Source organism: Apteryx mantelli, chromosome 1 (genome assembly GCF_036417845.1).
Source record: "Apteryx mantelli isolate bAptMan1 chromosome 1, bAptMan1.hap1, whole genome shotgun sequence".
Taxonomy (NCBI): domain Eukaryota; kingdom Metazoa; phylum Chordata; class Aves; order Apterygiformes; family Apterygidae; genus Apteryx; species Apteryx mantelli.
This window is the reverse complement of record NC_089978.1, coordinates 117,520,490-117,547,736: the sequence shown is the minus strand read 5'-3', so window position 1 is coordinate 117,547,736 and position 27,247 is coordinate 117,520,490. Positions and strand designations below refer to the sequence as shown.

Sequence of the window (27,247 nt, the reverse complement as noted above, 5' to 3'; positions counted from 1 at the left end):
GAAGTTTCTCCAGAGATCTGCTAATCACATAATGTTCCAATTATATTTAGGAGTGTACTTCCACACTATTTCCTGGGTCTCCTGCCTTCCCCAGCTATAGGATGATGCTTCTCCACTGTTAATTTTTCATGAAAGATGCTCATACAGCTTCCTTCAAACTGTCTTTTAAAAAGATTTCCCCAGTGCAGCACGCATCTGCATAAATCCTGTTATGCCTTGCTATTGCATTGTTGCTTTTTCCTGCTATTGCTTTGAAAATTAGGCAGATTTTTTTCTTGTCCCTATAGAACTTTTTCTGGTTTCATGAGATTTCTTGCATTTATTCCATTTAGTGATATGATGCACTCAGGATGAGATCCAAAAGTTTATTTAAGTATCTTAAATTCATTTTAGGTCAAATCTCAGCAACTAAGTCTTAAAGTGTTCTCACAAAAGCATAGCTTAAGCCATTTAAAGGACAGAGAGACAAATGTATCTCTGACAAACACATCCTTGGATGACTAACACACTGTACTGTGCATGCCTAGAGGCACCACCTTCTTAGCAGAGCTGATAATCTGGGTACCTGCCTCTCCCTTAAACTTGTTTTAAAATCACAAAGTAGGTGTCTCTAGGCCTCAGTCACCTGAGAGCCCAATTGATTTGTACTTTAAGCATGCCAAATACATGCTTGACAATACTGAATTCAAATCAGAGTATATATCCATAGCCAGTTTCATTTGAGATGCAACATGAAGAGAAGACTCATCATGTCTCAGTGGGGGTGTTTAGACTAATAAAAAACAAAAATAAACCTTTGAACTATGAGACAGAAACGAAGTCAAGTCCCCAAAAGACTACAGTCATGTTATCTGGGAGGTATGGCTTGCTACCTTAATTTAAGTAAATACCACTTTTGACTGGAACTGGCTCATTCAGCCTTGATATACCTAATTCAGCAGTGACATCCTTCTAGAGCTGATTGTCTGACATCAAGGTTTTGGAGCAATGAAGGTTTTCTTCTAAGCATGACTTCTGTGCAGAATTTATTTTCTAGATGTTAAAAAAAATATCTGTAGAAGTTATAAAACGGTCAAATGTATAAAACATTGTCTAGTTGTATTTAAATCTGTCCCAGCTGTAACACAGCTGTCCTTTGAAACATTTGCTTTTCAAACTTTATTTACCCGTCTGGTGATAGTCAAATAAATTACAGTAAAACATTTTTGCCAGAAGAGATGTCTGTGATTTCACAGAACTGATGCAGACAAAAGCTCACTTGCCCACCTTGTCCTGAAACATTCAGGAAAAAGCTTGCCAAAACAAAACACTTTGGTTTCTTCCATTATGTCCAAGAAGAGCTACACCAGCCAACTCTTTGAATAAATGCTATCATGACTGAACTCCTTATCAGAGGCTTAACCACAAACTGTTTAACGTTGTGAATGCTTCATGCCTGCTTTACTTCAGTATCTGAGGATACAGTCTTTTTCCCATCTGACTCCATGCACATTTCAAGCTTTTACATATTTTAAAACAACTTAAAACTAGTACTAAGGTTTTTGGCAGAGATTTTTGTCAGCCAATAAAACTACTTCTCGTACCTTGTGCACAGCAGAGTCCATAGGGTGTGACTAAAAATGTGTGAGCTCCTAATACAGAGAATGCAGAAACTGTTCTGAAAAGCACTGAACAGGTATTCCTCTCAAGCACGTATTTACCTCCTGGACTTCTGTGTATTTAAATGCAGCATGAACAAGAAGACTTCTTGAATCAGGTCCCTAATCTGTAATGGACGTCTGTCACCTCGTCACAGAGCAGAGAACAGACTTGAGGCAATACGTGCAGCCTGGCTGGGAAGAACAACCCTTGTGCTGGTACATCCCTACCTGCTGTGCCCAAGCACTGGGATTTCAGGAAGGATAATTTCTATCATTTTCAAATTGCATACTTTAGTATAACGTTTTTTAAGAACTGGTGATCTTTCAGAGATTAGGCAGTTTTTATAATCAGCTGTTACAGAAATCCTTGTTTAAAATGCTAACACGTGAAAGAAAATATTCAAAACCAAAATTTGATTAGCCTGTAGATATGCACAAAGAAAAGAATAGTGAGGGAAATGGCAAAGCCTCTCCTTTTAACTCACATTTCTCAGACTCTGACTTCAAATTACTTCACCTTTTCTTATGCTAACATTAATACTGATAGGATTACTTGAGGAGTAAACTATTACTTAGTGTAAGAACTTCAGACTATGGTCCTTTAAAGAGGCAGTAATGTGTAAGGATCCATGACACAGCTCAAATACCTATTCAGGGGGCCGCTTAAAAAGAAAAAAATCAGTGCTGTGCAGCACTCCAGTACAACACTTTGAAATGTCTCATATGCTCCTTCTGAGGGTTTTGAAGAAGCATAAAAAATGGTGGCTGTGGGTGCTTTTCACAGCTGGCAAGAGCATTTTGATATCAAATCTTCCTTTTTGAGGTAGAACCTGTGTGAAACAAGCAGCTGTGCATCAAAACCAAAATATCCTTCCAAAGAGCTACAAGAAAGACCTAAGACATGAAAGGACTGATAATTACAACAGCACAAACATAAGGAGCTCTGAATGTATTTCATGATGAGTTGAACTGTTCTTTTAAATCAAAAAATCAAACTTCATTTTCAACATGTTTAGGGAGAGTTATTTTAGTACTAACATTTTAATAGTGTTTTTACACCTAAATTGTACAAGAACCCTTTATTCCCAGAACACCCTGAAAACAAAATGACTCATTTCAATAGGTTATGCCTCGTGAAACATTTTAAACAAACTTGAAAATCAATTATAATGAAAGAAATGTTATGTTGGTTGTGGAAATTTTGGAAATAGTGAAGGCACATTCTTCTTTATGGCATTATGTGCTTGTAAACATCTTTGATACAAGAACATAAATATCTTAAGAAATTTAAGAAGAAGCAAAATTGATTGGAAAGAGTGGCAAAGGGAGAAAAGAATCTGTCCTATGCACACAAATCTCTTCCTTTTTTCCCATTTCATTCACTGTTGTACGGAAACTATTTGAAATCATAGAAATACATCCATGCTCTCTGATTTTTGATAATTCCTACATGAGAAAATGCTCTAAAATTCACAGAAAGTTACTGTGCCTGTGGATGAAACCAACCAGGACTAAGAAAAATACTGGCTACATTTTTTATCTACAGGTAGTAGGGATAGGGAAAGGCAAGGAAGCTTTTCAAAGGTTCCTTAAAAAAATAATGAATTAAAATTAGTGTTCTTTTCTCTTATTGTTATTAGCAGTAGTAACATTTTACATATATATTTCTCACCATCACTCAGGGAAGTTAGAATTAGTGTTAAATCTGTCCTTGTGCTTGCTTTCTCCAAATGCTGTCTCACTATATATCGTTTAAAAGAAACTATACAGGATTCTTCACACAGTGCTAAGAAATAAGATACATGTTTCTTTGGAATGCACTGTTGCCTATTTCTATTCTTACGGTACTAAGAAGAGAAACCCAGAAATAAAATGAATGCTTCTACATCCCTGTGCATGCTTGGTTTTCTACATGCATACCGCTTAAGGGGAGAGACCGGGCTATGCTCCTGTCTCCCTGATGTGCACCCCACAGCCCACTGCTGCTGCAGGCTTGCTGGGTCCCTTCCCCACACTTCGGGCTCTGCCTCTTTCCACTCAGGGGCCAGGAAGCAGCTCTGAGCTCTGCCCTGTTCATCAGTAAAAACAGGGCAATAGCATGGGAGTTGGGTCTGCTTCCCAACTCTATTTCGTGTTTTTTCCCAAGTATTTAGTGTTTATGAGAAGAGGGACTCAGAGATGTGAAACAATGCCCTCTTGGAGAGGACTAAGGCTGGGAATAGCTACAATGGTGAAACTTGGCCCCTATTAAGTCAGCAGAAACCCTCAACTGACTTCAGCAAAACCTGATACCGAGCCAGAATACCAGCCTCTATTCACTGTTGTATGATTAGCAAAAACCAGATGGGCAAACAATACATACTTTAGGATCTTTTTTTTCCCTTTTCTTTCCCCAGTTAGTTGGTTGCTTTGTTGTTGTTGAGTTCTTTTTGTTTTCAAAGAATCTCATTTTCTGTCCATTGAAGCAGAACTGAAGGAGAGAAGTGAGAAAATGATGGGACAACTAGGCAGGTAAAATCCTTGTAAATCCTACTCTGAACTGCTTAATATTCTGAATCCCTACTTCGGGGAGATGAAAACCCTGTTGGCATAGTCTGAGTTGCACTGATGTCTGAGCAGGAAGAGTCTACTGTAGATTTGGATGCTTGACTTGTTAAAAAAAAGGAGAAAGAAAGAGAAAGAAATTAAGATTCCTCTGTTATGCTGTCGTTTTCTACAACACAAGTCTCACTGATAAACAAAAATATAAACAAACAGAAATTAGAAGCATTAGAAATGGTCACAAGCTGTTGAAGGTCTCCATTTAATTAGTATTCAAACTACTAGTGAACCATCTAGCTCATTCTGATTCATTATGAATCATTACTGGAGAAATAGAAAAATAACAAAATTCCTAATGATTAAGACTGCCATTAAGTACATTTGTATAGGCATCAGATTCTTTTCAAGTTGCTGGGACCAAGCCAGGGTTCCAATTTCTGCCTGAAGCAAGCAAGACACTGCACTGAAAGGAAAGTTTAACATCTCTATTGCCAACAAAAGTGTGCCTTGAGACTGTATCCCCAGTTCAACTGGCTGAATATACACACAGGGACAGAGTCTTCTCTGCAATATCTAGTGGAATAAAAGTGCTGTTATGTTTGCTGCATATTCCTTAACATAGAGAAAGCTTCTTATCTTATATATTACTCTGGTCATAGCATTGTACTAAGCTGGGGTATCGCTTTTTTTTTTTTTCTTTAGCAAAAGAAAGTATAGTTAGAATATTCTTAATGGGCCAGGGATCAGACTGATACTACTTCCCCCACTCATGCATCCACAACTCCCCCCAAAGAACTCAACCCTGAATATTCCCCCACATATTCAACGTTACATGCACAATATTTCACACATGGATTTATGAGGTTACACTCACAGAGTTCACGCACTATAAGCTAGGGTTATTCCATACCCCTCACTAACGTGTAGTAGCAAAGACCCTGCTTGGAGCACATTAAAAAAGATTACTCTGACAAAAATGTCTATACAGATCATTAAGTTCTACCTGTTGGTACTCCCCTAGCTGTTTCCAGTGATTCTTCACTCACTCATGAACAGGTGAGTATTGCCAAAGGATAGTAAAATCCAGCCACTTACAAACTTTAAGGGCTAAGAGTCACTGTTTCTGATTCATAACTGCATGCGAATTAACTGTGCTCCCTCCTGACTATGTACCAGAGGGAGTAGAGTGGACTGACCAGGGTATGTACCTTTTTAGCAGCTAGAGTTTAATACCCAGCATTTCAATGTAAGCTGAAATAGAAAAGGACATGGCAGTAATTGAGACGCACTGCAGCAGCTTCCTTGCTGCTCTACAGCAGGGGGTAGGGCCTGCAGCCTAGAGAGGAACGTGCCTCTCCTTGCTCTCTATGGAGACTACCAGACCACAGCTTGAGCTGGGTGCATATTTCCAGTGCTCAGTCTTTAGAGGCAATAAGCTATAAAGGCTCTGTTGATGCACCTCAAAGCTGAACAGCACCACCTTTGCCATATGACTTCTGTAACTTTCAGTGTGCAGCAGCCCTGTGTAATACAGTAGTTTTGTTACAAGGTCTTTCTAGGAGTGCTCCTGAATATGAAATCAACCTGAATTTTTTGCGTGTCACCAGAGTTAGCAAAAAAGTTGCTAACTATATAACTCCATTTTCCCAAAGGTGGACTCCCCCAACCCCCCAGATCATTACTTTCTTTTATCTTCTATTTAAGATCCCTATTTTTATGGCTAGATTCATAGATTTTGTAGCTTTTGAATATAGAAACATGGGGATTTTTGATGGGAGAGGTAGGAAGAAGGATGCATGTATAAATGACTCACAATGTACTTCATGTTCACATAAATCAGATGTCATTTGTACTGCACTCTGAGATTACAAACCCTCTATACACTTTATGTACTGCATTCCTACCATTGTTATAACATATAGTCCTTAGGTTTCCCTTACTAGTTTGTTTAATTGCAGGACCATCACTGCTATTACAATCTTGAGCCGTCCACAACATACTCCTTTTTCCACAGATACTATTTGAGACATATATGTTTATAGCAGTATGCTTGACAATTAGTTCAATAGCTATTTTGCCACTGAACTCATATAGTAGCTGGCACAGAGAAGCATTATTTTTCCTTTACAGCAGTAAGAGTCAAATCTGATGAGCATTCTCTGTGTTATAGTACCTTTTTTCTGACCAAAGTAAATTATACAGTAGGATGAGTAAATGTCTTTTTCATCTGTAATTTGAATTTGCATTGTCAGGAAGAAAGAAAACTCTGTTTTTTATGATTTTGTAATTTCATTGACACTGTGGGAGTTGGCAATAAAGAGTGAGTCTAAGTTTGTAGTTCATTTCGTTAAGATGTGTTACATCAATATTATCTACAGCAATAATTAGGGAATTAAGCTGCACTCTTAAGCATCTCTGCCTCTTTCATGCTTATTAGAGTTTTATTTGGCTTACTTAAAACTAAACCTTTCAATTTAGGGGAAAAACAGGCAAAATCTGTAATAGCAAAAGAAAACAGAAAACACACTTTATTCAAAGGTGTCCTTCCATAAAGCTCTAAGTACTTCACTGTTATATGATTACATGCATAATAAGTTGCCCATTTACTTTTATGCTTTCAGAGTTGGGTCCTAATTAAAATAGACCATGACTTTAAAAAATTCATTTTCAGTGACAAAGGGCTTGCTGTTTTTCACAAGCCTTCAGATTCAGCTCAGTCCTCTGTTAAATTCTATAGATGCAGATAAATGTAAACATGTAAAAATAATCTTTCAAAACGTTAAGACTCCTTAAATATCCTCCTAGCTTTACTAATTTACAGACAGACAGACTCCAGCTGAAACTCTAACAGCCTTTTTTTTTAGGACCATAAGACAGCAATAGTTCTGGTTTAGAGATCCAAACAAGCGATGTACTAAAATCACATATACATTTTCCAGGTACAGCTAGACCCACAGATGGCAAGGAGACAAAAATGTTTTCATTTTTCATGAAGACATTTCTCCAGCAGACTTTATTTCTCCCTGTTAAACCTCATTTTGCCAAAACATGATAGTGAGTCTATTCTAAAACTATCATAAATCAGTGAAAATTTTCTGAATGGTCAGTTTATGAGAAAAAGAGAGAAACATAGTCATCTTGAAATTTTTAGTATTTTTATCTGTGGTTGTCAAGTTAATATATTCCAATTTACTTTTCTTCACACTGCAACAACACAGGTCTCATAGTTTAAGGCTATCTTAGTGAATAACCTAATGGTTATAAAGACCAATTTTGATCTAAAAGATATTTTAAAAATGATTAAAGCTATGGTGCAAGATTAATATGTTTTTATTCATTTACAGTCATGATCAGTATGATGTTTGCAATTTTCTTCTTGTGCAAAAAATCTTGGAACATAGGAATGGTTGTATTGGATCAGACCACAACACCATCTATCACCACAATGACCTTTTTATCCAAATGAAAAACAATACAGAAAGTTCCCCTTTTTTACCCACCTATCTTCTGACTCTTTGCCATTAGAAACTTTCTGCACTGAAGACTGCATTCACATCATTCACTTTTTTTCATACTGTTTCTAATTTATGAACTTCAACCATTTCCCTTTCCAACTACCTCTTTTCTATCTGAAGAGTTCTAGTCTATTTAATCTCTCATAATACAGAAACCATTCTCAAACATCAGTCAGCCTTCTCATAGTCTCTTTGTCATTTCTATCATATCTTTTTGATGCTGGACAATAAGAACTTTATGCAGTATTTAAGATGCTGAGGTGCAGCATTAACAACATATGGTTGTACAACATATGGTGCAGTATATAAGGTGCATGATAAATTTATGCAATGACAAGGTGATGTTTCCTATTTGGGTTTCTATTCCTCTCCTACTAAGGCCAATGCTCTACCTGCCTTTTTATACCATCACTGAAGCCAGGCTTGTTTTCAAAGAACTAGCTGCAATGACTCCAAGATCTCTTTATACATTACTGGCAGGTAATTTAGAGCTCATATTCACTGTACAGGTGTGTACAGTTGCATTGGTTTTCTGCAACATGCATTACTTCTTACATTTATTGATGCATCTGCCATTAGATCATTTCCGTCACTGTGTGCAATGATGTTTCTCCAAATTTTCAAAGTTAGTCAAATGTCATATACCCCTAGCAACCAAGTCTTTTTGTTTGGTGGCCTCTCCCTGTACAGTCCAATATAGCTTTCCTCCTCCTCTCTCTGCTTGGCAGTTCTCCTTTCTCTCCAAAGCAAAGTGCAAGAGTACAGCACGGTCAAATGACTCTGTCAATGACACAGTAGGGTCCCCTAAGATTTTCTTTTTTTGTCATTGAAATAATTAGTACCATCTCAGATAGATAACAAATGAAAGACTTCTGTAGTTCACAGTAATGAAATTTCTCAAGGTATTTTACAAGTAGCTTGTAAAAATGGCACTGAGTGCAGTGGCAGTTGGGATTATCCCCTTAGTTTATGAAGGAAAAAAATGCATAATCCCTGGTAGAGCTCTATAAATAAACAATCCTGCATTGAAAAGGATGAAACTGTCAATTTCCAAATGTGATTTCAAAGGTTATGTGAATTGCCAGGTAATCATATATTTCTAGTAGATACTCTCACTACATAGAAAACCATGGGAAGTGGGAATAGGACTATTAAGCATATGAGTATATATTTTTAATTTACCTTCTTTAAAATTTCTGGCATAAAAACAAAGTTACACAACTGCCGTCTAGAACCAGCAATATTCCAGCATTATCTACTGTGGTACTGCAGATGTTCAGATAAATAAATATTTTTTGAAAACAAGTAAAAATGTGAAGTTCCCTTAATTTTACCAACTTTCAAGTGGATTTTGAGGACATTTCACAAATAAACTCAGTCTTATCTTCAAATTCACATTTTATCAAAGCTGTAAAGTGTTATATAAAATAAGCAACTACAGAGATTAAATGCCTGGTAAATGCGTAACAATGTAAACGCTTTAACAATACCATGAGACGTTATCTATCTATAGTAACACAAACTGAGTGTCAAGGACAAAAATACTGATTTTTGTTCTGCATGTCTCAGTACGCAGACAGAAAGTGAAACAAATCAAGTGAATGGAGTATTTGGGCATGATTATGTTGCCTGTTACACAACAGTCCAAACCAATTTTCTTAAATGAAGCCCAGAGAATGGGGCTTAGCCCTAATGCTAAATAAGGTCCTGATCCCCCAAAGATTTACACATATATTTAACTTAACAGACACAGATGTACCTTCACTAATTTCCATGGGATTGCTCATAATGCACAAAGTGCACATGTAAGCCTTTGCTGGATCAGGCTGATATCTAAAACCTGATTAATGACATTTGTCCAGAAGACAAGAAATCACAGTTCATATGAAGACACCGATTCAAGTGTTAATGCTAATGACATATCATATGATGATGTAGTCACAAACTAACTCAACATGAAACTGTAATGTACGGTTAATGTCATGTATAATTGATGAAAATTTCTTAAGATTTCAGTTTCCTCATAAGTACAACTACAGGTCTGACAAAAAGATATCATCCATAAATTTTACACTGAATAACACACTGCTACTTTTGCAGGGCCCATTCTTTCTAGTGCTTTTACCCTACTATGTATGTAAGTAATGCTTCCAATGCAGCACAGCTCTACTGCTGATACATCATTTTGTTTTTGATTGCTGAAAGAATAGCTGCAGAATACAGTCAGGATTAGTTCATTTTCCTGAAACCATTTGTGGTCATCCTGTACTATACAGCAATTATTGCCACAATCTAAAAAAAAAAAAAAAAAAAACAAAAAAACAAAAAAACAAAAAAACGGCTGCTTCTGTGCTATCAACTTTTATTTATATATTTCTATATTTTTATACATATTTTTATACACACCCACAGCTAAATGCACATATTTCAGTAAGATACTAGCAATGCAAAGACAGAAGTTAGTGCTAACGGAACTTCAGAGGCTAAAACTCTGGCCTTAAAATACTAGATATTAATGAACAGAATCATTTCATTGATAAATGTCAATGAAGTAAAAATTAAATAACAAAGAACAGACTTGTTTGACAGAAAAGCGCTCATTCTCATGATAATCATCCCTGAAAAAAATCAAACAGTTTTATCAGATTCACTAACAAAAGAAATCATCCACAGTTATTTTTGACGAAGATCTGAACTTAGAAGTTAGCATTGGGCTCACCTTCAGAAAGAATAAAGCTGACTTTTGGAACTCTCTGAGCTGACCAACATTAACTCTGAGAACATTTGACTGTCATTTTAATTTTTCCACTCTCTAGAAGAGACTTTCATTTAGCCTACTGTTAATATTGCAGTATGACTAAGATAATTGCACTTATTCAACATTAGTCTTTTGAACACAGTACAAATGAGCACATTCCAACCCTTGCAAAGAGAATGCACATGGCAAAATATTAAAATAAAATGCAGTTAAAGTAGCTTTCTTAGAAACATTAGATAGCTACGTATTTAAGGAATGCAACAACTGATGAGGAAACATATGACTGTAACAGTTTTAAATGGGAGTGAGGGGTTTCGTCTGTTATATTGTTTCATGACTTGAGTCCTTGGAGTATTATTTGAGAGCAAAGATGATCTGTATTTTCATGTGTGATATCACAATGTAAAACTTTGATCTTTTCAGGAATCCATCTCAACTGCAGGTTTGTGAGCGCCAGTTCAACATTAGGCATTTACACATTAACCATCTGCTGTGGCTACCATGATATAAATCTTAAGGATGAGTTAAGGCCAATTCTAAGACTGAACAGAAAGGGCAATTTAGATATGGGTATATCTGAAGTATTTCCCCAAGTTTATTACTTCTTTTTTAAAATCAGGTGACTGGTGATAAAAGTGATATAAATAAAATATTTTATACAGAAATCTAAGGCTGAGCTGGACAACTGTAAATAACCAGTGGAGAACTTGGAGAAGCTACTGTGCACAAAAGATTTTCACAGATATGAAGCCACTCATTTCCTCTCAGTTCTCCAGGTATGTTTCTCCTGTTGCCTTCCTCAACCATCTGTTTGGCAAAAGATAGACCTGCTCAATTTTAGACACGAATGAATAATTTATACACTTACGAACTCTGAATTCACCACTGAAGTTTGTGAAAGCAGTAAGAATTAGCAGCACCATTCTGCAGACAACAAGTCAAATGAGAGAGAATATGTACAGTCCTATGAAACCCTGATCAGATGATCACCAAGGGAATGAAGGCTTTATTTTGTATAAAACACAAGTTCTGATCTCTGTTTAAATGCTAAATGTTGAGTATATATTTCATTTTCATATAAATTGAGCCAAACAATGTGATGTAAGTATCTGCTTGAATGTAAACCTAAGCTCAAATGCTGCCGTGCATCCACCATAAATTCAAAACATTATTCCCCGACAAAATGGCTTATACTCCTAGGATTTTGAAAGGAGTTTCAGACAGACCAGAAACTGGGGCACAAAAATAAATAGGGTCAGTAGACCACAGTGTATGTCAACTCAGATTTTCAACAGGACAAAAAAATCCTGAAAGTATTTGAGCAGCACTCTAAAGCATCTAAAGCCTTAGAATCTGCTTACAGTGCTCTCTGTCTTCAGAACAGACAGCTTAACAGTTTGTGACTTCTTATATAAAACCAATAAATTAGAAAATGTATTTTTGACCGACCTGTGTGCTGTCTTTGTTATGAACTTTATTTATTCTGTTAATATGCACAAGTGCTGAGCATTGCCTGTAGGAAGAGAAAGAAAAAGTCCCCTGCCCTTGAACTTTCAAGATGTTCTTTATTTGTCCATGAAAGTGGAAATTATACCAACGGCAAGATGTTTCATACTGCATACAGCCAATCTATTTAATTATAGTGCTGAAGGCAACCATACACTACTGTGAATTTCTTTTGCGTATGAATTATTTGGTTGAGAAGGATTTAGAATTATGCAAAAATCCTACAGTTCACTCATATTTCATAATAAATATACAGAAGTACATTCTGCATTGAAAATCCAAATTAAAATCTCTAAGTGTCATAGTAGATTCATCAAATCTAGCCATATAAATGATTTGGTAAGATTAGTGGATACCACTCAAATGCACCAGGAAATAAAAAATGTGTGCATTTCAGTCACACAAAAAGAATTAGTAAACTTCCCCATAGTCATGCTATAATACAGGGGCTTACAATAACAAACAAAAGAAGTCCCATAGGGACTGGGAGTCTATAAACTCGCTCACAAATTACTTGGCACAGGGTCATGTGGTGGAGAGCCAACCTAATTGCAATAAAAGACTCATTTCTTCTTTGCACTACTAACTCCAGAAATATTGGAAACAGGCACTTCAGAGATGAGCTAAAAGTATAGGGCATTGGAATTAAGCAGCCTTTAGAAGCTTAAATAACTCAGGGTTGCTATTGTTTTGTGAAATATGCAGCTGACCCCCCAAAATATAAGACAATCTCATGCATATATGTCCACATACAACAGCACCCCAGCACTCACACTAACCAAGCTGCACTGTAGTGGATAGACAAGGTCAGGACTGATGGCAGCAATTGTGTCAAAGAATGTAAAAGCGCACCCAAGAATGCAATTCAGCCCAGGAACAGTGAATTCCAGCAGTGGCAACACTATTTGCACCGAATTCAAACCTGAACATTAAAAATATTCCTCTAGGTCTGTATTGAAAAATACACTTTAAAAGAAATAGTAAAAAGGCTTTACATTTTAACCTTCTCTGATGTCACTTTCTATAATGAATTAATACAGTCCTAAAAGCTGGTTTCTGTCAAGTATGTCCATGGACATGGTCCAAAGACAATGATAAAGACTGACAGGACATTTTGACAGGACATACATAAAAATGAAAGTTGTCTCTTCTCTAAAGGGTGTTGAATACAGTTCATGACCTGATGTGTATACTGTGGAGACTTGTTAGCCACAACAAAAGAAGTATATAAAATAAATAGAATGGCTTCTTTAAATTGTCAGTTTTGGGGATTTGTCACTTTGGGGATTTTTTCTTTTTCTTTTCTTTTTTTTCCCCACTGTCCATAACACATTCCCATAAAGATTTATATTCTGGTCTTTGTTGTCCAGGATCCTTGTCTCTTACCCTTTATGCTGGAAAAGGAAATTGTATATTAACGTAAATTGCCACTCCTGATACTTTTTTTCCCTTGACTGATGGTTTTCTATTACAGGCTTGCAAAAATTCAGGCTGGAAAGAAACTCAAGCATCTTGATTGAAAAGATTTGATTCATTCTTTTTGAATTCATGCTATCTAAATCACAGCAGGATGACTTGTAATCAAAGTTTTTCAAAAAGAACATAAATTTGGGGAAAAGGAAAAGGCTATTCAGCCCATTGCAAGTCATCTTGGTTAACACAGTTCCTCCAGAATAGTATCTCACTTCTTCTTTAATGACCCCAGTGCCTTCAATTCCAAACTTGGCTCAGTAGGCTATTGAAAAATTGTATTTCTCTTTGAGTGAAAAGTGCTTCCTTGTGTTGGTTCTGAATTTCATTTTTTCAGTCACTTCCATCTGTGCTTTCCTGTTCAGTCTTTTATACCCTGCCAAACAGTGAGTCAAGTGTTATTGAATAAGGTTTGCCACCCTGTATTTCTCAGAGTAGATGAGTTTGTAATTCTCTTTCTCAATTTTTTGTAATGAAAAAAAGGAACTAGGTTGTGATTAGGTATAACCATTTACGATACTGTACACTTCAAATCAGACTTCTCTTCTGCTTCTTTCCTCCAAAGTGTGTTTTAAGCTATACTAACTAATCTTTTTAAACACTGGGATTCATTTTTTTCTCTTTTTTTTCACTTCAACCTTCTTGACTTTGCTTTTTTGCACCCACACAATGTGACACCCACACTGCAGCAAAATATTAGCCTTCAAAGATTTTTGGTTTAGTGTCTTACAGTAATAAAACTATAGCAATACTCTCTTTGTATTTCCAATACCTCTCTTAATTGTAACAAGGAAATACATTTTAGTCCTACTGTCAAAGGCATAGTACAGATGAGAGATGTGCACCAGTTCCAGCTCCAGCACTGTCGCAGCAGGCCTTGCGCATTCAGCATTTTCACATGGTGCGCCAAGACATGCAATACACATTCGCTCTAAAAGCAGCTTTAAAACACATCTTCTGCATGCCCTTTCATTATTGCATACACTTTGCATTGAACTCTGCCAATAAAGTACAGCGAACCCCTTGCAGGGCTCCCAGATGGGGCTTAGAGGAGACCCCGGCCACATCCTAGGGTGTACCGCTGCTCCTGCCCGGTCAGAGGGAGCCACCCTGGAGCCGTGCGGATACAAGCCAGTCTCACCAACTCCCACAGTACCAACTTTTCTCCATGGTGCAGTCTCTAAAGACAGCACAGACATAGGCACCCAAAACAGCTAATGCAGCAAGGCAAAGGGATGATTAGGCATTTGATTCTGATGCTCTGAAAAATGCTAAAATAATACCTTAAGAGCTCCCTCTTCTGTATTCGCTATAGTCACAATCCTCACGTTGTTAGGTTTTTATACTTGCAGAAAACCAAGCTGTAATCTGCACAGAAATCTATCTGGTGATGGTTTAAAAATCAGGTAAAACATCAAATGCATTATGGATACATAAATCTGCTTTAGATTTAAAAAAACCTGAGGTATATAATCTGACATAATTTTTTAAGCAAAAATTAGTAGGCCAGATTAAATCAACTCCAAAGTCACATTTTGTAGATTTTGCTTTATTTTATTGTTCTGGTGATATTGTTCTGTATCTTGAAGTTCTACCAAGGTCATCTTTCATCCAAAAAGCTTAATATAATTAGTATCAATTCTGTATTTTGTGAAGCTCACACTGGAAGTTATTAACTGTGTTTCAAGTGAAGTGTCAGGGAAAGCAAGGGCAGGCAGAGTAATCTCTTCAGCTTCAAAGGCACAGTTGATGACTTTAGTTCACTGGTTAGTGAGGAAGATGTGTGCATTTTTTATTAAAGGTGTTACTAATAAATTTAAAACTATGAGTGTTTTTCTCTCCTTTTCATTCCCTTTCTCATTTTTAGACCTTGTCTGCATCATTTCAGTCTATTTTTTACATTGCGCGTGACATTGGCATAGTTACTTTACTATCATTGCCTTAACTGTAATGATACTTAGCTGTATACTTTTGCTTTTAGTAGTGAAGCACTGCTTCAGTTTCATGAGAGCACAGGACATACCAAAATCTGCCTTAAACAGTAGCTTTAGAAAAAAATTTTAGTTTTTGCTGGTATTATCTTTAAATACCAGAAACATCTCTCCAAAAGAAAAAAAAAAGATTTAAGAGCATGTCAGCCTTGTGCTTTGATACAAATTAAATACACCAACAATGAAATATATTCTACAGAAACCCTTTGCCGAATCTTTCTCCCTGGTAAAGAAACCTACTATACTTCTCTTAAAATTCAGCATTGAAGACCTGCTTGGCAACACACATACCTTTAAAACAAACCAAATAAGATATAAGTCTTAATAAGCTCCTAATGACCATGGATTCAATTCTGCCAAATGAAGTCCAACAACAAACTTTGATGCATACTTATGGGGGTCTTCTTTACAATGAATATGCACCTTTGAGAAGAGATAACATATGGAATGAGAAGCTTCTTTGCTGGAGAAAGGTTTAACAAGAACCAATGCATGGTTGTTAAAATTGGAGAAATTTAACTGAGAGGCAAGGCTTCAATTTGTAACAGTGAGGACAGAAAACCCTTGAAGAGAAACACCAAGGGAAAGAGTGGATTCTCCGTCTCTATGAGTCCTCAGATTAAGACTAGATATGTTCTGGTGAATGTTCTTTAAAAAAATAAAAGTTTCTCCTCATTACAAATCTATATAAGTGAAGTCTATATAAGAATTTAAATTAATTAATCTAGTAGTTCTCTCTGAATAGCACATTAAACTGCATACAGTGTCACTGAAAATTAATGAGCTTATTTATGCAGAGAGTATTACATACAAGAAAGGGTATTATAGCCAGTTCTCCTGTAGAAGAAATTCTTCACAAATCTGCAGGTGACTCTCAAGTTCAGGGTGGAAAAAGTCCCTGCAGGCAACACTGACAATCCACAAAATTTAGTCTGTCTCTCTTTGGACTGGCAAATCCAAATTCATACAAATCTCAAAACTACCTCTCAGCTAGACAGGATAAACTCATTTAACCAATCTGCAAGGCAAACTGCTTGCAGAGCTGTAAATACGTGATCCCAAAAGTCTCTTAAAACCAATGCAATTCTGACTCTTAAAGTGGCATTTATGAGGTAGAAATATCTAAACTTTTTTTGTTATTTTTGAATGTCACAAGAATATTAAGCATTACTGGAGTATGAAGTGAATATGAATAATGTAGGCTTCATGTCCCACTCATGTTTGACTATTGAAAATGACTACACCTTAAAAAAGTGGAGGAAACATTATGACACAGGTCAGCAGTCAGTTACAGATTAGACAAAAACGGGCAGTACTTTGGCAGTCTTTGGTATACATGTTCTTTGACGTTATGCTTTATGCAGAGGTTTGACACTGATGGTTTTAGCCCTTTTCACATACATTTTTGAAAGGCCTGTGTAATCCAGGTTTCTTTACTGTTAACAAGGAAGCTGGGCAGAAAGAAGATAATATCCTGCTATCTGTGGCACATGGGGTAAATTCTCAGGCTGAATTCTGAGTGAAGGATATTCAGAAAATGTTTTTTCTTTGCAGAAAGCGAGTGTGCTTCACACGGAAGGAACTCAATTTGGAAACTCTCTAGTACTGTTAGATTACAATAGAGAGTGTTAGACTGCATACTTCATATGCAGTAGGAAAAATCAGTGTCATCAGTGCTCAGGTGAGAAATGTTTGAATTCCTGACACAGTGCTGATGCCTCTTAGGAGCTGAGCTATATAATGGCATCTTTATCAGATCATCAACCAATTGTTATACTTATCTGTACACTGTTGCATTTTGGGTTAAGTGATAATTCATCAAGGCTGGAAATCAATGCATACTTTTTAAGATGCATACTTCATTACTGCAGGCAGACTGGATGAATTTGTCAGCATTAGAAATACTTGCTCCAGATACACAGAGCAGGTTCCTAATATATAGTATTATCATATTTCTTTTCCTTCATGTCTTCAATCTGCCTGCATTGTAATCTACCCCTCATGCTCATAATGTTCATTTACATGGTAACCTCCTTGGAGTGTGGACTCTATCTTCATTTGTGCTCAAATGCAACATATTTATTCCACGAATAATACAACCAAGTATAACAACTACAATCTCCATTTTGTACCGTGAAAACCGTTAAGTAGAGGAAGCTACAATTTTCTAAATTGCAGATTGTTTTGCTTTAGCTTGCGTAAGATGAAAATTGAAACATCCAGGTATATTTCATGGTTGTGTTCCCAGAATTTTTCATCTGTGGCTGGATTACTTCAGTGCTGGGCATGTTACTGAAGATTTACTCTTTGACTGATACTGTAACTACAAAGGTACTTTCAACATTATTTGAGAACTGGGAATTTTACACAGAAACATTTAGTTTTGGTTTTAGTCTGCTCACAAAATAAACATAAGGATATTTGCATTTTGTAGGGTGTAGTGATAATGGAGTCTCACATTTAGTTTCACAATACATGAAAAAGTACTTCTTTTCGTAACTGCAAACTGATGCTACTTACAGCCCTGTTGTCCTAACTCATGTGAGCCACAGGAAGATATCTTTTGTGGCTGCAGCCATACCCAAAAGTGCTAGCCTTAATTCCAAAAAAATGCATTGATTATTTTTGTGCAGCCCCTTACCAGAAGCTAATACGTTTTCGGTTAAACATCACCAAGCATGTGAGCATTTACTGTTCGCCATGATTCTGTTTGTCAATGAACTTACTGAAATTAATCTTTTTAGAAATCTGTAAGAATCTAGCTATCAAAGTAGGAAACTTTGCTTTTTTGGTTTTCTTGCTATGGGAAGATATTGCAGTATCATGAGGCTGAAGCACAGCAGGAACACCTGAGGACTCCTCATTTTAATTTTATTGTAGCTATCAAATCTATGTGCACAATCCATTGAACTAACATTTGCAAAAGACACTTTCAAGATATTATAAGAAGGTTTTTCCTGGCTGTGTATCTATCAGACCTTAAAAACAAAGAGCTCTTTGAGCTAGAACAGATGCTCCAGTTTCCTTTGTTGATCTTAATTTTGTGAGCTTTGAGAATTCACAGCATTAAGTGTACTACTTAATGGCTAGTAGGATGCAATCCCAATAATTATTCTTAGGCAAGGGAACAAATAGTCTATGTCCCCTAAAATGGGCATTTTGGACTACTAGCCTCTTGAAAAGGTACTTTATGCACTTATGAAACTTCAAGTACTTGAGAAACCATCCAGCACCTGAGGAGTCAGACAAGGCACAGAAACATGAGGGTTACACAGGTACACATTAGCAGAGTATTTTCTTGAGAAAAAGCTGGCAGAATAGACTTAAAGGTAAACATAATAGAGCCTTTTTTGTATGTATTTTAGTCCTATTGTTTTTCCCTCTTCCCCAAAACTCTAGAAATTAGTAAGAGTCATGCAACTTTAACATCAAGTGAAGCCAAATGAGCTATAACATATTGAAGGAGCCAGGAGAAACATTCAGGGATCTGCAAAGAAACAGGCAGAACTAATAACAATTCACCTTCTTTGCTCATATTGGACAAAAGTATCCTGCATTCCCCAGCATGTGGTACACTTTTGGTGCTTCCTGCAAATACTACAGAAGAGGAGCACAAGAATGTCTGATCTTTTTGTTTTCTTTAACTCTTGGTTCTGATTTCCTCAGATTCCCACAAACTTTGGGTTTGAACCCCATTGCAACAGGAATGTTTCAATACTTTAAGTTCAACTGTTTGATCCTGAAACAGCTTCTTTCAAGTCTTGTCATCTTGCTCTCTGTTCTCCAGATACATTGGGATCTCTGCTTTGGGTTTCTATTGAGTTTGCCCTCCCTGTTACCCAGGAGCCTAGGATTTGGGCAAGGAGCTGATGAGCTGAGACCACACATAAACATAGCTGCGGAGTCTTGCTTCCAGTATCCGAGCCCTACATGGCAGAGAGCGCAAGGAAAAGGGGGCAGACACTGTTACACTCTTGTATCTTCCCTCTGAACCTGGATTAGCTGGTAGTGGACCTTGGGGAAGCAGGCAGAGGCTGCAGGCCTCCCCCGCTGCATTCCCAGTCACCTCTGTTTATCCTATACAAACACCAAGGTGTGGAAGGGTGCTTGCTCTCTGTTCCCGGCATCAGCACCACTTGGTTGGCGTGTGGGTTAGGGAAGATTTCCTGGCTACTATTCAGCTGCAGCTTGCTGATGTTTCACCAGAGAAACAGATTTATCTCTGACCAGAAACATCCCTAAGATTTGGGTTTTAATACTGGTCTACCTTAGATTTACCATGCTTTATTAGCACATCTTCTAAACATTTGGCCATCAGGCAGCATGAAAATAAAGGTAATGAAAGAAGTAATTATAAAATCAAGAGATATCAGTTCTTGCAGGATGGGTGCTAAAGTCTTGCTTGAGTATCTGTTGGGAAAAAAAATAGCCTAAAGGACTATCCAGATTCTTGTTTTGAAGCTCCAATTGTTTGATTTACTGGGAAATCTAGTGTTGGTAAACCAGCAGGAGATTACTATACGTGAGGGAAGATAAGAAGTAAGAAAAAAAACCTGGAAAGTTGCAATTTCCTTATCTGGTTTGAGTTAGACACAAATTAGTTTTTATGTTATTGCTACAGCTATAAAGTAGTATAAAAAAATAGCTGTTTAGCAAGCTGTCACACAAAACTGCTTTTAACATTAGACAACAGTAATTTTATTTATTATCAGAGGTGAATGCAAGTAAGCATACACACCTATACTTAAGATACAACTCTATCCTTATCTCCCTTGTCCCTCACATATTCTATACCTCCTTTGTTGTTTATTTCTCCATCGATATCTCAAAGTACCAAACTACATTAATCAAGTTATATGAAAGAAAAATGAAATCATAAGCAAAGAACTGGTAATGATCAATATTCTTTTGATATGAAAAGAATTGAGGAACGGAAGTACTGCTCAAGCGATTCTTACAGTTTAACTGGCTATAAAGAAACAGGTATTCTGGTCTTTTTTTTTTTTCGTCATATAGACTCCAGGATAAAAAGGGGGAGAGGAAGAAAGTAATGTAATTTTCTAGATAAGATTGTTGAAATTCATGATATTAAATAGAAATATTCAACTGGATTTAAATTAAATGTGTAACAGTTTATCAAAATGATCATAACCTCAGACCCTTCCTTAATCCACTATAAACTCTTCTTCTAAATTTACTTTCACGGATGTCATTTAAGAAATCTTTATTTTACACAAGAACCAAAAAACAATAAAAGCAGAGTGCAACAAAACATGGATTTCACTCTGAATTTTTTATTTATATAGATGTGTATAGTTATTGACTTTTTGGACACCCTGACTATTAAATAAACTCTTGAACCTCATAGTGCAGCTGCCTGGGAGCAGCCTTGTATCTCTGTTGTGTGCAATGACTTTTGGAGATGTTTTTAGGCATTGCTATATAAAGCTTTGAACATTCTGGCACAGTCATTATACAAGTGAGTCAGCTGAGACTGAGTCAGCCAGACATGTGCAACAGAACTAAAATCCAATAAATAATGGATTCCTATCTTTTGAATTTAGGAAGCTCTTGCAATGTTACTTTTGTACCTATTTTTGGTTTTGTTTGTGTGATTTCAATCTTCAACAATAATTCAATGTTACCAAGTTTTATAATCTCTTGGACTTTTCTCTTGCCAGGAAAGGGATTCAAATTTAAAAATTGCAGGGGGGGGGGGGGATTGACATAATCCCAGCCTGTGGGCAGGTTCTGTGTACATCTGTGTCTTAAAAATAGCGAGCACAAGGTTTTCTTCTTTGTGAGTCCAAAAACATGAAGAGTTGTTCCGACCTGAGGTGGCACTTCCTAGACTGCTAATCACCCTCCCTCTTTGCCTACAGGACTATGAAAGACTGTCACAGAACCAGCTAAATTAGCTTTTTGCTAACAAAGGATTTTCCCAAGGGAGGAATCCCTCATTTTACTGCTGGGGGTAAATTCACTTTCCTCTTATGCCTCTTCCTAGTCACAAAAAGGAACATTAGTATGGAGAGGGGTACAGCTTTCACAAATAACATAAAATAAATCTGCTAGAAAGGAAACTATTCATTCAGTGTATAATTATTCTTTCCTTAGCCCTCTAGACTTGTTTCTTCTCATACATTTTAGTCTCATTTTGTTGTACATTCCTCAACATGGTTATTAGGCTTTAAGACATTCTTGACAAATATATAAAGGACTATACTCTTCTCTGACATCAAATTGTGTTTAGGTTTTTTGAGTTAGCAGGTAATGTACCAGCAAAAGAACCATTAATTCCTGCAGGACTGAGCACAAAAGCAAGCATACGTTTGTCTGAGAAAGTAAAAAGTTTGACTAAGGAGGATGTTTATGAAATATCATGCTATCATCCAAATGGATCTGTAGGTTTTTTTCGCACTGTTTACTAAACTCCAGGCTAAAGAAGACAGACCTGGGTCACAGTTCCAGAGTTAACTGATGATGTCCAGATTATTTTTTTCCCATTAATTCAGACTTTTGATAATGATGAAGTACAATCATTGTAATGTAAAATGTCTTAAATTTGCTGCCTCTCTGGGCTCTTTATATCCTGTATTATATTCCTTTAAAGGCATTTCCTGTGACTGGGTGTGGAGTAACACACCTTCAAGGTGGACCTTGTAAAAGTCTCCTAGAGTAGAAGAATGTTCTGTAAAATTAAGCTGAACACAAACTGGTGGTTCCGAAATATCAAGTCATAATTTTAGAACAGAATTAGAGAAATCCACCCAGCAGGAATATTATGTCAGTTATTGGAAATCCAGTCCAAAGATATCATTAATTGGTATCTACTACTCTGTGATCTAGAGCAAACTTCTGTTTCTTTAAGAGATGATTTAACAAGTTCAGAAAAAGTAAGATAAAGAGAAATACTGCTTCCAACCTACCTGGAAGCCAAACTCCCCCACCACCCCCATCTTTGAAGGCTGAAAAAATTTCAATAACTTCTGAACTTTATGTCTGTAGGTACCTCTTCCTTAACAGAATTCTTGCTGGAATAAGAAGCAGAAGTGCCGAAGGAAAATATGCCTATATGGTATTTCTTGCTTGTCTAGAAACAGATATTACTGAAAATCTGATCTTCTCTAAAATGGTTCTTATGTATTTTCTGCATAAGATTCCTTCAGCTTCCTCACAGATTATGTTTTTAAACTTCCTGCAGTTGTTGTTCTTTGGCCTCTCTGTATCTGTGGACATCTTTCAGTGTGATATTCACTATTAAAAACAACACTCCAAATGTGGCCATCCATTGCTGGCTAAAACACCAGCTACTTCAACCTTGTTCTAATCATTCCTATACAGGAGCACTACATTTCTTTGTTTTCATCTTTCATCTAATGTATTTATATACCCTTTGTTGTTACATTCCCGTGGTTTTTTAGTTGTAATTAATTTTGCATCTTAACGTTTATGATTTATTTCTGGCTTCCTATGATATTTTTTTCATACTGATATACACTATGCTTTATGCTTATAGCAGTCTGCCTTTGTGATTCTTTTTTGATTTCTCAGATTGTAAGATAGACAAGCTCATTAGTCTATTCTGTGCTTCCTATTTTTCCTTTGCTTTGGGATAGACTGTCATTTTATTTTGCTTTCAATACAATCTTTTCAAGAAACAGCTTTCCTGCACTACTTTTTTTCCCTTAGATTACCTGCCCAAGAGACCCTATCGGCCAGTTCCTTTAGTCTGAAGTAGTCTCATCTTCTCATTCATTCTCTTGGAAAAGTGAGTGCTGATCTTTTAGTGACTGATCACCTTTACCCAGATTACCTTCCTTTTTATACTTTTCTCTAAAACAGTATCTCTTTGTTATTGTAGTATCAAATTACATGCATTCTAATGTGTGTTAGAGCTGAAGCTTATAAGAGGGTCCTCTTTTGCAGACTCTTTCCTTCAATGTCAGGCGCACAAATGATGAGAATAAACACACCTCAGAGTAACGAAAAATGATGCCCTACACTACATTTAGAGGTAACAGGATGCCTTAATACCATTCATGCGCTACATAATCACAACAGGGACATAACACTTACGACAATACAATGACAAGAAGAAAACAATTAATTCAGGACAGCAGATGCCAACATGGAAAACCATCCATTTCATCTTGCCGGTACCCAAGCCCTCAGGAAGCTGGAAAGCTGCTGCTGCTTGACTCAAAGCACTGTTTATAAAGGCATGATCATTCTCATCATTCTGTTCCACTTGCTGCTAGTGCTGCTAGTGTTTTGAGCACTGGGCTGTTTTCTATGTACGCTCCTTTTTTTCTGCAGGGCAAGGACTCTTACAACATATTTTTCCTTTTCGCCGAAGCCAACATTTTTCGCACACTATGTAATATTAAGGCTTAAAAATTTATTTTCAGGTTTGATATCAGTTCAGTATTACACAGAGGCCACCAATGCACTATGAAGGAAGAAGCTTGGTGATACGTTACCATCACGATCTTCATACAATGGACTTGTTTCTAGCTCAGGAAAAACTTTCCAATTCTTGCAAATTAGGCAGGTCACCACAATTGACTCATAACAATGCTTCCAGAGAGAAAAGAATTCTTAACTCAGTCTTAACTTTCCTGGGATAATTATATCTCATCACGTGAATATTGCATAGTAATAATTGAATACTACATCCTCTCTCCTTGCACCATCTTTGCCTTCAACAGATCACTGCGAAACCATCTCCCATTTCACTCACCATGGAGATTATTAACTGCTCCTTAACCAGAAGACAACAATCTGTGAAACCTGGCACATGTCTTTGCTCTTGAACAATTTCTGATCAATCACTGAATATAGCAATAAAACTAAGCTCTATATTTCACTTAAAACAAAGCATTACTATAAAGCTCAAAAAGAAAAGAAAAGAAAACAAAAAAAAAAACAGATGGGGGGGAGGAGATATTTCTGCTCATTTACTGCAGTTCAGGTAAGATGAAGACACCCCTAAGTTAGGAATACCTTAAATTGTAACAAACTAACGAGGGTGACAGAATGTGATCTCTCTTTATTATCAAGCAGGATGACATCAACAGTAATTCCATATCCAAGATGCTTATCTTGCTTTAAACATTAGTACCAAAATAACCAGTCTTAAAAGGTCATGTTTATTTAAAAATAGCTTGCTTGCATTTTGCATTAAAGTTAATTTACTAACTTTAAAAAAATAAATGCAAATGTATACAAATAATTTAATCATCCTGTCAAAGTTCACATGCATATCTCTAGAGCAATAAAAACATTCAAGGTCATATGAAATCCTTCTTAATCATGCTAAGTACCATCACATGGATTATTCTATTAAATATATAGATTGAACTAAAATGTTTGAACTCTCTCTTCAGCAAATTCTATCCTTTTTAAAATCAAACCTATAATTTCCTATTTATAATGTGTTTTTCAGGCCATAACAAAGAAGCATACTGTACCTCTGGTGCTGATGGCTGTTGCCGATGTGGTTTTGCTGGTTGTTAAGGCTACAGAGGTTGTGACTGTTGCAGTGGTAAGGGAGGGGATGACAGTAGTGGGAAGCAAAGTGTTGAAAACATCTGGTGAGTGGAAAAAAAATATAAATAAAATCATATCATGCAAACAAAGGAGAACCATAACAGTGGTTTAATTTGTAAATACAAGTATGTTGAAAATGACTAAATTAAAATGTGATTAACATAAATTATCACAGGTACAATAGTGTACCTTTAAATTCTTGACATTATATCACTCTCAATTTTTATAGTCAATCTTCTAGCATTCAGAATTTAAAACACTGTTAAAATGACCAAGTTTCCACAGAGTCGGAGAGTGAATGTTTAAGTGACAAGAATCCATTTCTTCACTGAGCCATTTTAAATGTCTCATATACTAGAAACCATATACAGATGAAACATGCTGTGTCAGAGTGGGGGATGAAAAAAACAACACTGTCATGCTAAAATAAACACACATATGTTAACGAGAAATGGCTGTATGTTAAAAACACCCACTTTCAGACAGACTCAATGGAAGGAAAAAGGGTGAAAATTGCTACTAACTATAAGAGCTGCTTTTTCTGGATTGCTTTTCTTCTTCCCACACATTTGTTTAAGATACAGTTGTCTGCTAAGATCCAGAGCAGAGTATATTTCAAAATCCTTACCCTAATTAGCAGGCAAAGTCATCTTTCAATCATCCTTAATACTCAAAGTTTATTGTTAATACACACAACAGTATTTCAATCACCTCCAAAACAATTTGGAACTCCAAATCCAGAAAGGCTATTTACATGAATATTACAAAATCTGAGTATGCAAGTCAGAAAAGATGCAAAGCCCTGATGACAGCATCCTACAAAACCCTTCAATCCCTGATCAAGTAAGTACAGATATGCCAAGCTTAGGCCACTGCTGCTTCGTTGTATAGAAACCAACACTCTATGTTGCAAAATGTTCCTGTACAGAGCAGACCACAAGCAGAAGTGCAGATGGAAAATTCTCTGATTGCCCTGCCAGAAGCAATAAAGAGCAGTATCACTTTGCTTATAAGATGATTGCAGGTTTTAAAGAACAAACACACAAACAAAAAAACTGGAGAGAACTGGAGAAAAGCACTTTGGTGAGGAAATGAAAAGCATCTGACATTTTTCAGATCATTTATATTGCAGGTTTAAAAGGAAAGAACTAGTTTTTGATCAGCTGATTGCGAGTAAACCATTCCACACTGACTTCAGTGAAAATACTTCTGAAGGGTGCTATTCAATGCAATAAAAGAGTAAAAATCTGACCCGTGATCTATCTTCCCTTACTGTAGAAAGAAATGCAATTGGTCTCTGAGTACCATCAATTCTGACTAAAATCAATGGAAATGAAAGCAGCTCAGCACTTTACAGTATCAGGCCCAATACAAGATATACAGGGTCCTTGAGTTCAGCATTACATAATTACTCTCTTAGACTTTAACTAAACATGCTTGCCTTATTTTCATGCTGGATGACAGATTATTTTGCCATTTAAAAACTGTCCCTTTCATTCCTTCAGTTAACATCTACGATTCACTTACAATTTCCTGTATTCCTCTGCTTCTGATAAACACCACCATTATTCTCTCTAGAATCTGTACTTATGAGATTTTCCACTTTGGAAGCCATCAGAAAAGGGCATGAGATCCCTCTTTCATCTGTTGTACATTGGTATTTACACCTGTTCCGCAGTACTATATATTCCCAAGCCAGGAAAATTAAAACAGGCTTTTGAAAAAAAACAGCATAGCCACATTAATCATCAGAAAAAACTGTAACATTACCCAGAGTGTGCACCTGAGTGTGACTAGCACAATAATTAAACAGAACTGAGTTTAACAAGCATTAGAAATAAATGAACATGTTAAAAAGATACATGTCATATGTACTGATCTGTGCAATTGGTTCTCATAAAGGGAAACTCCTTCTTAGCTAAGTAGCTGATAAAAACGAAATCAAACAGAAGAAAAATGCCTACTTTGTAGGAACAGCAAACCCTTGTTTATTAGAAAAGCTGTAAAAATCATCTTGTACATAAAACCTAATTAATGTCACTTATGGTACCCTTAATTATCTATCCTAAATATGTCATTTACTTAAGACTATGCAATGGCAAGTTAACTGCAACTGGCAAACACAGTTATGGTTTTATGATGGTTTTTTTCATTCTATGAACACACTGTCTACCCAGTTTGCCACATACTGTCTTAAATGAGTCACCAGTGAATTTAAGAGTTTCTGCTTTCTGGTTTCTCTTCTGGCTGTAATATTTCCATCAAGATTTCTCA

The 27,247-nt window shown here is 36.5% G+C and overlaps 1 protein-coding gene across 1 annotated transcript in view; it reads right to left on the bottom strand.

The window, feature by feature from the left end:
* CADM2 (cell adhesion molecule 2) overlaps nucleotides 1-27,247 on the bottom strand; it is a 123,751-nt gene that overhangs the window by 17,865 nt on the left and 78,639 nt on the right. Inside the window, exon 6 of the mRNA XM_067289790.1 lies at nucleotides 24,895-25,014. Within this exon, the coding sequence (XP_067145891.1) occupies nucleotides 24,895-25,014 (120 nt within the window). The remainder of the gene's footprint in view (nucleotides 1-24,894; nucleotides 25,015-27,247) is intronic.